The 14,146-nt window shown below is 36.9% G+C and overlaps 1 protein-coding gene across 1 annotated transcript; it reads right to left on the bottom strand.

The window, feature by feature from the left end:
* Nucleotides 1–878: 878 nt before the first annotated feature.
* LOC141505762 (BPI fold-containing family A member 5-like) lies at nt 879–8,533 on the bottom strand. The gene is made up of 9 exons (XM_074211900.1): nt 8,405–8,533; nt 7,184–7,333; nt 5,669–5,798; nt 5,086–5,193; nt 4,087–4,230; nt 2,436–2,511; nt 2,002–2,065; nt 1,275–1,349; nt 879–1,096 (listed from the first exon to the last, which is right to left on the bottom strand). Exons 2-8 carry the CDS (start codon nt 7,329–7,331, stop codon nt 1,315–1,317), a joined length of 705 nt encoding a protein of 234 aa, XP_074068001.1. The 5' UTR covers nt 7,332–7,333; nt 8,405–8,533; the 3' UTR covers nt 879–1,096; nt 1,275–1,314.
* Nucleotides 8,534–14,146: the final 5,613 nt, after the last annotated feature.

The raw sequence follows: 14,146 nt of genomic DNA, 5'->3' as shown, positions 1-14,146 counted from the left end.
CAACCCTCATCTCCCACCAACCACACACACAAAATTAAACTGAATTTTTCCCAAGTGCCAGAATTTCTAGTTATAACTCAGACTTTGATGCAGAGTTATGGATATATGAGATGTGGTAATTGGAAACAAATATTGTAATCTTTTACACTGTTAAATTCTGACTGAGTAGGGAATATGTAGAAAGAGAAATATAGAAGAAATATCTGTCTACTAAGAAATGTGCCTGTGATGTAAATTGACTACTATTGTTCCACTGTTAAATATAAATTCTCAACCTCATCTCATTCCCCCAAGCTTCCATCTTTTTACCTGATTCAGTCATGTAGAGGGGGAAAGATTTCTGTCTTTGCCCATATTCTCCTGACGCCTTAATGACCAGCACATGGGCAAGACCATAAGTCTGGCCTGGACTCCCCGTGGTATACAGACTTGATCAAATCTCAGCCTAGCCATTTGTTCTGGCTGTCTTTCTGTGTCTATCTCTCTCAAACTTCACTTAACCTTCTATTATTCACTCCTGTCCTCATGGTGCTTGTAGACCCTCCAGGAGGAGGAAAGGTTTTAATCTGTAAACTTTGCAGGCTTGCATAATAAATCTGAGTGGTTTTAAAACCCCAGGGCTATATATGAATTCTTTCACCATCAAGACCTCTCGGTCTTAAATTGGTGACATCAATCCTCCAGTAACAACTTGACCACTACCCATAATTTATGATCCAAGTGCATCAAAGAAGTGCTCTAAGCTCATTCTGAGTGTCCAACCTTGACTCGGACCCTTCCTTTGAGAGCTTCCGTAAGAAATATAGACAAGTTCAGCCTCAATTAGAGGCTAGAGAGCATTTAACAGGGGCAGGGTAAATAAGAAGTGACCACTCCACTCATGCTGAAACAGTGGAAAGTTTATTGTAGGAGAAACCAGGGAGAAGGAACGCACTGTGCAAAGAGAATCTTCATGCAAGGAAAGTGGCTCCAGTAAGTCCAGCCAAGGAGATCATAGCAGGTATCAGCAGATGGAAAGGATTTTTTTCATTAGACCTTAGATCCAGCAATTTGTCCTTTGGCCTTAAATGGCCTCATACAGAAACAAGAGAGTCTTCTGTCAGATGAAAATAGAACAAATAGGACTATCATCTTTGTGACCAATTCTGATATTCAATATCTTCTATACTAATTCATTTCTTTCTTTTCCAACCAACCTCATCCTCCCCCAAGGAAAATTATTTGCAAATTCAGTAAATCAAATAGTAATATGATGCTTTCAATACAACACTTACATCTTTGGAGGGGGGAGGTTGTTGTCCATCCAATTAAGAATTATATGTTAACATTGAGGTTCCCGCCTATGACTTCTAAAAGAAAGAATTTGTCTCAGATGGGATGTAGTCAAAGGAAAGAAGAGAAATTGAGGGCTATTTCTAGTATTAGATAAGAAGGAAAAAGAATCTTATTTGAAGGACTGGTCTGAGGGAATTAGAAGATGTCTACATTGTCACAACTCATTCCCTTCCTGATACAGTGACTCTGATGAGAAAGAGTTAGGCCTCACAAAAGAAGCAAGTAGCAGTGGTTGATTGGACAGACCTCCCTAAATACTGACACAAGCAGTCTTTCATTAATTTGATTACTCAGTCATTGATTTTAGGAAAGGCAATATATTTGGGAGCAAGGGAGAATGTAGATCTCATGGTTCAGGAAGACTTTGAATACCATAGAATGGGAGTCAGAGAGGAGGAAATTCAAAGTCAGGATTTTCTTAGAAATTCTAGAAAGCTTAGGAGCAGTCATCCACGTGCTATTTTGACTCAGTTCTCAATCACTCCATCACTAATGGGAACAGATTAGAACTATGAGAAAAAATTAATGATAAGTAGCCAAGGTAATGATTTCTCCTTGGCAGGAAATCCTTAGACCTACAATTCAACAATGGCTCAAAGGAAATTAGTCTGGATAACTCAGCCAATTATAGATAGAGGAGAGAGATTGGAGATGATAGATACTTACTATCCACTTGTTCTACCAGTGCTGAAGGTATCAATAATGCTGCGTTACTGATTACAGGGCAGATCTGCGGAGAGGATGGATGAACATGAGGTCATCAGGCAAGGGAACAGGGCCCCAAGAGCAGTCATCACCAAGGCTAGCTCACCTAGAAGTTAACCTATGGCCCCAAAGAACTTGAGAATGTGGGGCTCTCAGACAAGAAGTTGCCCACAAGTTGTATGCCACAACAAAATAGAATTTTAGACATGATCTCAGCTAATTTCCCCACCATCTTAAAGAGGGGAAGAGCTTGCCCCAGTTCACACTCTAAATCAGACACCAAATATAGGCCAGTTCTCCAGTCTCTGAACTGCTAGTCTATTTCTCTTTGAACTGCCCAGAAATAACAAATGTGACTTTAAGTAATCAGATCATATCTGCATCTTTACACTTACCAGATCATTGGCCAGGAATCCAAAACTTGTATTAACAATGTCAGATATAAGATTCATAATATCTCCCAAAAGCTTTCTGAAAGAAGAAGAAACTCAGTCACAGAGTATTTCCATCTGGCTGAGGATTACAGGTAAATTCCCCTCCACCCAAAGAAGCTTCCTAATCCTATGGGAAACATATCAGCAGGCCCTGATGAAGGAGTATAGAGAAGGATTTCTCTGTCCCTATAAGAAGTCTGAGTACCTCAATAAGAAAACATAATCAAGACCTGAAGTTAGGTACTTCTGGACAGTCTGTTTCCATGCTAGAGAAGAAACCCTTTTATACCAGGGATATCTATTTATAAGAATTCTAATTAGAAGAACTTTTGAAAGTTATCTTGTCCAACCCTGCACTAGACACAGGGGAAATAAGAAATGCTTGGGGAATGAAACTACAGCCACTTCATTTCTATAGGTGAGGAAACTGATGGTTAGTGGTTCATCCAAAGTCATAGGAATGCTAAGTAGTCAAACAGAGTTTGGAGCTCACATGGTCTGACCCCAGATAGAGTTCCATTTCCACTCTTTCTGTGTTTGACCAAAGGGAATAGTTCATATTGAATGAAGTGACAGAATGTTCCATTATGTCTTTGGGACTGCTTTGCTGGAAAAACTGAAAGCCTTCCCAGACAATACAGAATGATTGTCACAAAATTCTATAATTCCAATGTCAGAGTTCCAGAGAAGCTTAATTCTTATTTTCAGAAAATAGTTTTAAAGTGCCTAACATGAGAAGAGAAATGTCTAGATCATGAAGGAACAATAAAGCCCCACATCCCTGAAGCTCACAATCTAATAGGATGTGACTCATGTCTTTGACTCCTAATGGAATAGAAAGTAAGGAAGATTCATGCATTGAGAATAGCAATCTCAGAGGTTGGATAGGGCTTGACAGTTATAGAAGGCACTGTCTCCAATGTGATGCATTTCAGAATAATCACAACTGCTTTGTGGCAAAAGTTGACCCTATTTTGGAGATCAGTCTTCCAGAGGGATTAATTATGGCTATGTTGATGTCATATGGACAAGGAATGACAAAAGTATAAGCACAGATCCAGAATTTATGACTCCCACTTCATTTTTTGTGCTGTCCCAGATACTTGCATCATTCCAAGGAACAGTTGCTAAAATCCTATTAGCATGGCTTTAAATCTTCTCATTTTGCAGTAGAATTTCTCCAATCTTGAAATCTCTCCTGTTAGTCTCTTGACCCTATCCTAGTTACATTCATGCTTCCATTACAGTCAGACAAGCCTTTATTCTTTTCCCTCCTTAGCAAGAAATTAGCTTTTCCTCAACAGTGTCCAGACCTCATACTCATCATATTCATGTTCCCAGTCCTCCCACTGCATATTATATAGTGCTCTCATTACTTATTTTCTCATTTTTGTTTCTCTGAGATAGAGAAGGTTCATTTTTCCAGGTACACTAGAAGCACTTTGGTGATTCAATTTCCCTAGAAGATGTCACCCAAATTTTCTGTGACCCAGGACACTGCCCATATGCCTGTGAGGGCAGTGGGACAAAAGAATGGAAACACACAAATACCTCTGCCAATCACAGGCACTAGATGCTACCATGGGGCCCCCAGTGTTTTTTGGTGACTCACATTTCACTGGATGTGATTTTAAGAACTGGAGAGCCTGCATGACATTGGGTAACAACAAGATGAGATTTTCCATCTTTATCCTTTTCAATTTTGATTTCAGCGGTTGTATCTATGTTTACAGACATCTTGACTGAGTCAAAGAATCTAAAGAGAAAAGATTTGATTTGTAGAGAAAACCCCACTATTTACTCAATGTCATCTTGAAAATCAAAGTGAGAAGAGGATAAAATGGGGACTAGAATTCAGGAAAACAGTAATGATCTTGGATATCTCCCATATTAACTCAGTTTGAAACTCCCTTTGCAAACCCTTCCTGCTTTAAGAAAGCACTTTCCCAGTCATTCTTTTTTTTTTTTTTTGGTTCTCATGAGAGACTTGCTTGATTGACAGACTAGATAATAATACAGACAAAAACAGGGAGGTTATGCAAATTGTTCAATATCAGAGGGAAAACCCATCCCTTGAGATTCTGTTCCTTCCTCTTGTATGGAAAGAAAGAACTATGATCAACTGCAGTTTCTGATTCCTAATGCAAACCAGAAATGGAGTACTGACCAGAGAAGTAGTGAGCATCACAATATAAATAAAATGAGATACTAATAATCATGATATTCCTACTCGTATACACAGTCATTTTAAAAACTTTTTTTCTGAAATTATCCTTAAAGCCAAAAAACAGGTTTCATCTTGTCATTAAATTGCTTTTCACTGATGTCAATCAAGAAAGAGGAGAATGAACTCACAGGAATAATATTAATTACCATAATTCTACAAACTTCCCTGTGATTTTAATTTTAGATTACTTTGCTTCCAGTAATTCTGTGAGGTTGTACAGCTCCCACCATTCTCTTTCCTTTGCCCACTTGTCAACTGCATGACATTGGATTTGCCCAGGAAACATTGGAACCATAGAGGTCTGGTTCTGCTAGGCTACTACAGGTCCTCCAGGATTCCACATTTCATTGATTAGAGCCTCCAGTACTCCAAAGAATCACTTACGTATTCGCAAGGACATCGAAGGCTAAAGGTAGTTTGACAGTTAAACTCTGTTTGTCTTTATTTACTTGAAGATCAACTTGCAGGAGCTTACCATTTATAACATTGATCCTGTACAGAGAAGCCACAGTGAGAGAGGAGAGAGAGATGTCAATAATGGATAACTTTCATAGACCCAACCTTTCTCAATACATCTTGAATCTCAAAACAAATCATCCCCAAATGTTACTTATCTCATAAATAGTTAAGTGATCTCTGAGGTCAGAAAAAGAGGATGTTTTTACCCAAATGATACATAGATTTTGAATTGATGTGTGGTCTGATTTATGCTCTCATAATGCTATTTCTAATATAGGAGATTGAGATAATCATGAGAAATGTCTACATAACTGAACAATTGAATGCCCTCCCCCTTTCTTCTTTGTCCTCTGCTGTTTGCCCCATTGCCCCATGGAGAGCTTCTTGAACAGACCCTTCTTTCATGTAAACTCTTTCCTAAATAGCACTATCCTCTTTTTCACTGTGTAGGACTGCCTAGTGCCTACATGTGAATTTGAGTGTGACTTAATAAGTAAGAGAAACTCACGAAACATTGCCCCAAAATAAATTACGCAATTTATAAATCAGCTTTCCCAAAACTGGGATGTTCTCAACGTATTTGAGCAGGTCCACATTCTGGATTTCCTTCAGAGCATTTTTCACCTCATTCTGTAAATCTGGAAAAGAATTTCAATTTTGACTCATGTACAGAGGAAGGAGGATAACCTAATGTTATATCAGCAGCCTTGAATGTGGAATCCAAAGAAATAGATTTGAATCTCAGCTCTATTTCCTACCTAGTTTACCACTTCTCTTTTCTGGGTCTTACTTCTCAACAAAGTGAGACATTGGATTATTTACCCACCACTGTCCCTCACAACTCTATTGACTTTTCTCCTATGATGATATAAATAAAGTGGTCTCATTTATTAAAAGGAGTAGTGTCCAGAGAGGGTTTATCTGCAAGATAGGGAAAAAACATTTCTACTTCCACAAAACTTCCTCATCCTAAAGGTTACAGGGCCTTCAGTTTCTATCTAGGGTTTCATTTCTTCTGATATTCTAGTTCCTTTGTTCCAAACATTCCCAGCCTATTCCTTTGACTGAAGAGTCAAGCTCAGTCCTTAAAAATTCCCATGGTTACCCTGGGAAAGATCTAACATTTAAATGTGAAGGACTCAGGCAAGTTGGTTTGCTCCAGACAATAGGAAGACCCTGAGTACCTTGATTCTGTAAATATCAGAGAACTGCTAAACAAACAGAAAATGTTACAAAGAGGAAGGGTTGACAAATCCCTTATTTCTGAAAATTACTCATTTCTTCCTACCATTCCTTATACCCTCACTCTGCCTTTCCTGGTATCTCTCTATGATTGAAGGAGGCAATGTATCATAGAGGAAAGAACACCAGCTTTGGAGTCAGAGGAGAGGGATTCCAATCTCAACTGGCATCTACCTTGATAACTTCCCCTCTCAGAGACTAAGTTTCCTCATCTAACTGGATGACCTCTATAACCCCTGGCTTGCTCTTCATTGATCTTGAGCTTCTCATCCCCTTCTTTCTTGGTCCAGCTAAGTGACTATCTCCTCGATGAAATCTTCCCTTTTCCTACCCAGGGGACTGCTCTCTTTTCTGCTGCCCTTTGTTTCTCTCTCTTTTGTTTTAAGGGATTTTTTTTGTAAGGCAAACGGGTTAAGTGGCTTGCCCAAGGCCACACAGCTAAGTAATTATTAAGTGTCTGAGACCGGATTTGAACCCAGGTACTCCTGACTCCAGGGCCAGTGCTTTATCCACTGTGCCACCTAGCCACCCCCCTTTGTTTCTCTCTTAACCCCTGCCACTTCCCACTTTTGGGGCCAGAATTTGGAATCAGAAAAAAGAAGAAAAAAGCATAAGCGTATCTAGAGTTGGGAAGGAAGAATACGATCCTTCCCTTTGCACAGGACCCAGGAGTGTGTTTGCATCTTCCTATCCAGGAGTACTTAGCCAATGTGGCCTTGAATTTGGAATCAGATAATATGGGTTCAATCTAGTCACTAGGCTGGAATTTACCCTTACTTACCCTGAGTAATTATTGAGATAATGTTTGAAAGGGTTTCTGTTTTAGTTCCTGTTTTTTCTGGTAGTGACACAGGATCAGAGACTTGCACCTCAGCCAAGCTCAGTGTGAACAGGCCACAAAAGAGTCCTAAAAGAAGTAAGGTCTTCATGTCTAAAAGGAAACAAAATTTTAGATGATATTTCAATTAAAACATACTTTGAAAATGACATTCTCCTATACATGCTTAGAATTGTCATAAGTTTCTGAATAATCTCATTGTAAGTTCCATTCAGACTAAGGAAAAGATAAAGGATTAAAACAATATGGTGAATAAAGAAGAGAAGAAATCCAGTGTCCCTCCATCTCCAAAACCCTCATACCTCTTCCTGTTGAGAACATTTTCTCTGTCTCCAAGTAGAATATTTGAGGGAATATGGTGGATATTGTTTACCTCTCCCCCATCTTATAGACTTCACACATGCCTGGGTTCTCTATGTGAATATATGCAAACCCCATAAGTTTATCAGTCTTTCTTGAATTCAGGGTATTGGATATGTTTAACCTAAGAGTCATAAGTGCTGGGAATCATCTACATCCCTAATACTGACTCTCTGCATGTAAAATAATGGTAATTCCTGGTCCAACTCTGACATTCTAGGATTCTACTGGCATACAGCACAAGATTTTGCACAAACATCTGGAAATCAAAGCCCAACCCAATGATTTTTATTCTGTTTGCAGCCCTTTCTGAAGATCCCAGAAAATGCTTCAGCTCCTGAAAACACTTGAGCCAAGTTAAGCTTTGGAGGTTCCATGCCCTATCTCAAAGACAAAGCAATTGTGCAGAAATTTTCCAGTTCTCTATTTCTAGTCATAAAAAATCTAAATTGAATTTTTGACAAAAACATCCAAATTGTGTGGGTGCTTAGAGAGAAGTCTTCTAGCCATCTTATTTTATAGAGAAAGGAACTGACGCTCAAGGAAGGAGAGGACTTGACCAAGGTGACCTAGTCAGTTTTAACAGTATCTGTTACTTACAAAGCAAAACTACTGATTAATTATTACATGTCCAGCAAAACTATTTTGTCCTTAGAATTCATCAACCCTATTAGATTTTAAAAAGAACCTCCCTAAGTTTCTTGCAGGTGACTGAATGATTCACAAGAAATTCTTTAAGAAAAAGTTACTCATTCTGATACCCTCCTGTTATCATCCGATATTGATATCAACTTGATATCTTACCTAGGAGCAGAGATCTGTAGAGATTTAGGCTAGAAAGGTCTTTAAAGAACCCCCTTGGGATGTGAGTGGCAGAGAGACTTTCTGTCCTCAGCCTAGGGTCCCAGGACAAAGTAGAACTTGGATGGTGGATCATACCTGTAACTCTCCAAGGAGTCTCAGCAGAAATCTGAGTTTCCTTCTCTACCTCCTCCTTTAAGACTCTGCCTACCAGGGGCTCTTTATATAGCAAGAACAGTCAGATAAAGCCAGAAACTCACACTCTGATGACAGATTTCAAGAAAGTGTTTTGGAAAATATTACTTGTGTTTCTTCTAAGCATCCTCCAAAGTCAATAATTGATGATCACATTGCCAGAAGGGAAAGGCAAACTAAGTAATAAGCAAATTAAAGATATGTCAATGTTAGCCTGTCTGTAATTTGAGATATGAAGCTTTAATGAAGAGGGATTTCTTACAATGAGAGGGATAAGATTTGGGACAGGGAAAGAGGGAACCTGAAAGATCTGGTCAGACAGGTCTCAGCCTCAAAGTTGAGAATTTCTTTTACATTTTTGATCTCTGTGTCTTTCTCTGAGGCAGGGTGCATGCTCATCATAAAAATGGAAAGTCAAACATTGACTGGAATGGATGCTTCAGAGCAGTAGATTGAGTATCAGGTGAAATGTCATCAAATTCTGCTTCTGACCACTTTTCAGCTGTGTGACTGCATCTTGCCAATTTTGGGAAAAGGTTAAGGTATACTTGCTTGTTGCATTTCTCAAAGATTTAACAGAGGGTAGGGAAGAGGAATTCCTACCCAAATCTCATAAGGAATTCTACACTGTTAGCCAGTGTTTCCTATGCTTACAAGACTCCATTCTCACTCCAGAAATTATTTACATAACTTACTTTGAACAATTCCAAAATAAGTTCTACAAAGGGATGCTAGAGGTCATATATTGCAATATGTACCCTACAGAGATCCCTGGGTTTGTGTATGTATGACTTTGACAAGTGTTCATCTAGCCCCAAATTGAAATGTAGAGTATAGGGGAAGCAACTACTCATGCAGCAACTCAATTCTACTTTTTTTTAAAGCTCTCATTATTAGGAAAATTTTCCTTAAGTCAAACCTCATTTTACCTATAAAATTTCAACTGCTCCTGATTCTGACTTCTAGAGTAAAACAGAACAAATGTATTTGCAATTCAGTTTCCTTAACTGTAAATTAAAGGGATTAGAATCTGTGGTTTCTTCCTCTGAGGTTCTTTTCAAACCTAAATCTCTGGTCCTCTGATCTAGCTTGAGGACTAGCTAGACAGAAATTATCTCTTTTGCCTCTTCCTTTTAGTTTAACATTCTTCTGATTGCATTTGCAAAATTCATTGAAAATGTATTCTTATAAGGGTTTATTAAATATTCTCTAGTACTTCAGTTATGTTCATAATTAGAAATATATTTGAATCAAGAAGAGCAATGTTTTAACTACTTATTTGAGTTTTGGATTCTTTTTTAAAAAATGTATTTATTAGAGCGACTAGGTGGCACAGTGGATGGAGCACTGACCCTGGAGTTAGGAGTACCTGAGTTCAAATTTAGATTTAAACACTTAATAATTACCTAGCTGTGTGGGGTACAGTCAACCCCATTACTTTGCAAAAAGAAACTTTAAAAAAGTATTTATTTATTTTTGAATTTTCGATTTTTCCCCTAATCTCACTTCCCTCTCCCCAACCCCCACAGAAGGAAGTCTGTTAGTCTTTATGTTGTTTCCATGCTAAACATTGATTTAAATTGAATGTGTTGAGAGAGAAATCATATCCTTAAGGGAAAAAAAATTAAATATGAGATATAGCAAAATTACATAATAAGATAATGGTTGTTGTTTTTTTTAAATTAAAGGTAACAGTCTTTGGTCTTTTTTCAAACTCCATAATTCTTTCTCTGAATAGAGACGATATTCTCCATCACAGATACCCCCAAATTTTCCCTGATTGTTGCACTTATGAAATGAACAAGTCCATTCAGATTGATTGTCAGCCCCATTTGCTATTATGGTTGTACACTGTTCTGATTCTGCACATCTCACTCAGCATCATTTCATACAAATCTTCTAGACTTCTCTGAATTCCCATCCCTCCTGGTTTCTAATAGAGCAATAGTGTTCAATAACATACATATACTACAATTTGTTCATCCATTCCTCAACTGATGGACATTCACTCAATTTCAAATTCTTTGCAACCACAACAGAGTTGCTATGAATATTTTTGTACAAGTGATGTTTTTACCCTTTTCCATGATTTCTTCAAGGTATAGACCCAGTAGTGGTACTGCTGGAACAAAGGGTATGCACATTTTTATTGCCCTTTGGGTGTAATTCCAAATTGCTCTCCAGAAAGGTTGGATGAGTTCACAGCTCCACCAGCAATATAATAGTGTACCAGATTTCCCACAACCCTTTCAATAATGATCATTATCCTTTCTGGTCATATTGGCCAGTCTGAGAGATATGAGGTGGTACCTCAGAGAAGCTTTAATTTGCATTTCTCTAATAAGTAATGATTTAGAGTAATTTTTCATATTACTATGGATTGCTTTGATCTCCACATCTGTAAATTGCCCTTGCATATCCTATGACCATTTGTCAATTGGGAAATGGCTCTTTTTAAAAAAAAAAATTTTACTCAGGTCTCTGTATATTTTAGAAATGAGTCCTTTGTCAGAAACATTAGTTGTAAAGATTGTTCCCAATTTACTGCATTTCTTTTTATCTTGATTACAGTGGTTTTGTCTCTGCAAAAGCTTTTTAATTTAGTATAATCAAAACTATCTAGTTTGTTTCCAGTAATGTTCTCCATTTCTTCCTTGGTCATAAACTGCTTCCCTTTCCATAGATCTCCTTGATCTCCTAGTCTGCTTATAATATTGTCTTTTATGTCTAAATCTTGTATCCATTTTGATCTTATCTTGGTATAGGATGTAAGGTGTTGGTGTAATCCAAGTTTCTGCCAATTTTCCAAACTTCTTAACTTCCAGTTTTCAAAACAGTTTTTATTGAAGAGAGAGTTTTTATCACCAAAGCAGGACTCTGGGTTTATCAAACAGCAGATTACTATAATCATTTCCTGCTATTGCACCTACTCTATTCCACTGAGCCACCACTCTATTTTGTAGCCAATAGCAGACAGTTTTTTTCAATTTATTTAATTATTGTGAATTTTACAGTTTTCCCCCTAATCTTGCTTCCCTCCTTCCACCCCCCACAGAAGGAAGTCTGTTAGTCTTTACATTATTTCCATGGTACACACTGATCTAAGTTGAATGTGATGAGAGAGAAATCATATCCTTAAGGAAAAAAAAATAAAGTATGAGAGATAGCAAAATTATATAATAAGATAACTTTTTAAAAAATTATAGTTGATAGTCTTTGGTTTTTGTTCAAACTCCACAATTCTTTAACTGGATACAGATGGTATTCTCCATCATGGATATCCCTAAATTGTGCCTGATTGTTGCACTGATGGAATGAGCAAGTCCATTAAGTTTGATCATCACCCCCATGTTGCTGTTAGGGATGTACAATGTTCTTCTGGTTCAATAGCATATAGGTTTGACGACTGATGCTTTATAATATAATTTTAGATCTGGTAAGGCTAAACCACCTTCTTTTGCATTTTTTTTCCTTTACATCCTTGGAAATTCTTGACTTTTTATTTCTCCATATGAATTTACTTACAATTTTTTTCAACTAATTAAAGTAATTTTTTGGAATTTTGATTGGTAGGGCATTAATAAGTAGTTTAATTTAGGTAGAATTGCCATTTTTATTATATTAGCTCAGCCTATCCACAAACAGTTGATATTTTCCCAGTTTTTTAAATCTGACTTTTATTTGTGTGAGAAGTATTTCGTAGTTGTTTTGGTAGAGTTTCTGAGTCTGCCATGGCAGGTAGACTCTCAAGTATTTTATATTGTCTGAAAATATTTTAAATGGGATTGCTCTTACTAGCTGTTGCTGCTGTATCTTGCTAGTAATATACAGAAATGCTGAGGATATATGAGGATTTATTTTATATCCTGTGACTTTGCTAAAGTTGCTGTTTGTTTCTAGGAGTTTTTTATATGACTTTTTAGGATTCTCTAGGTATACCATCATGTCATTTGCAAAGAGTGAGCATTTTGTTTCTTCCTTACCAATTCTAATTTCTTTTTCTTCTCTTATTACTGAAGCTAACATTTCTAACACAATATTGAATAGTAGTGGTGATAACAGTCATCCTTGTTTCAACCTAATCTTCTTGGCAATGCCTCTAGTTTATCCCCATTGCATATAATGCTTGTTGATGGTTTCAGATAGATGCTGCTTATTATTCTAAGGAACAATCCATTTATTCCTATGTTCTCTAGTGTTTTTAGTAGGAATGCATGTTGTATTTTGTTAAAGGCTTTTTCAGCATCTATTGAGATAATCATATGATTTCTGATAGAGTTATTATTGATATAGTTAATTTAACTAACAGTTTTCCTAGTATTGAAACAAACCTGCATTCCTGGGATAAATCCTGCTTGAGCATAGTATATTATCCTAGTGATAACTTGCTGTAATGGCTTTGCTAAGATTTTATTTAAGTTTTTTGCATCTATATTCATTAAGGAGATAGATCTATAATTTTCTTTCTCTGTTTTGACTCTTTCTGGTTTAGATAGATTGATGTCATAGAAAGAATTAGTCAGAGTTCCATCCTCACCTATTTTGTCAAAGAGTTTATATAGAATCGGAACCAATTGTTCCTTAAATATTTGATAGAATTCACTTGTGAATCCATCTGGCCCTGGAGATTTTTTCTTGGGGAGTTCAATAATGGTTTGTTGAATTTATTTTTTTGAGATAAGGTTATTTAGGCATTTAATTTCCTCTTCATTTAACCTGGGCAACTTGTATTTTTGTAAATATTCATCTATTTCTCTTAGATTATCCAATTTATTAACATACAGTTGGGCAAAATAATCCTGCAGTTACTTTTATTTCCTCCCCATTGGTAATGAGTTCACCTTTTTCATTTATGATGTAATTTGGTTTTATCATTTTTATTGATTTTTCTTTGTTTTTTAGGGGTTTTTTAGGGTTTTTTGCAGGCAAATGGGGTTAAGTGGCTTGCCCAAGGCCACACAGCTAGGTAATTATTAAGTGTCTGAGTCCGGATTTGAACCCAGGTACTCCTGACTCCAAGGCCAGTGCTTTATCCACTATGCCACCTAGCCGCCCCTTTATTGATTTTTCCATAAAATCAACTCTTGATCTTTTTTGTTATATAAATAATAGTCTAATTTGTTATTTAATTGGGGGGGTTTAATTTGTTCTTTCTCTAATTTTTTTAGTTGCATTTTTAGTTCATTAATTTCCTCTTTCACTAATTTCTTCATGTAAGCATTTAAAGATACAATATATCAGGGAGGCTAGATGGCACATGGATAGAGCCCTGGCACTGGAGTCAGGAGTACCTGAGTTCAAATCCAGCCTCAGACACTTAATAATAATTACCTAGCTGTGTGGCCTTGGGCAAGCCACTTAGCCCATTGCCTTGCAAAAACCTAAAAAAAAAAAAAAAAGATATACTATATCCCCTGACATCTACCTTGGTTGTATCCCATAAGTTTTGATATGTTGTCTTGTTATTGTCATTATCTAGGATGAAATCATTAACTCTTTTTATAATTTGTTGTTTGATCCACTCATTCTTTAAAATTAGGTTACTTAGTT

This window comes from Macrotis lagotis, chromosome 1, assembly GCF_037893015.1.
Source record: "Macrotis lagotis isolate mMagLag1 chromosome 1, bilby.v1.9.chrom.fasta, whole genome shotgun sequence".
In the NCBI taxonomy this organism is placed as follows: domain Eukaryota; kingdom Metazoa; phylum Chordata; class Mammalia; order Peramelemorphia; family Peramelidae; genus Macrotis; species Macrotis lagotis.
Note: the sequence above shows the minus strand (reverse complement) of the source record. Positions and strands in the feature narration are given on the sequence as shown.

What these genes read in the sequence shown, in the direction of transcription:
- LOC141505762 (XM_074211900.1), bottom strand. Translation starts at nt 7,331, where the DNA reads ATGAAGACCTTACTTCTTTTAGGACTCTTTTGTGGCCTGTTCACACTG. An exon ending in TATCTCAATAATTACTCAGG is followed by an intron (nt 5,799 to 7,183) that starts GTAAGTAAGGGT and finishes ATTCTTTTCCAG; the next exon opens with ATTTACAGAATGAGGTGAAA. An exon ending in TTATTTTGGGGCAATGTTTC is followed by an intron (nt 5,194 to 5,668) that starts GTGAGTTTCTCT and finishes TTCTCTGTACAG; the next exon opens with GATCAATGTTATAAATGGTA.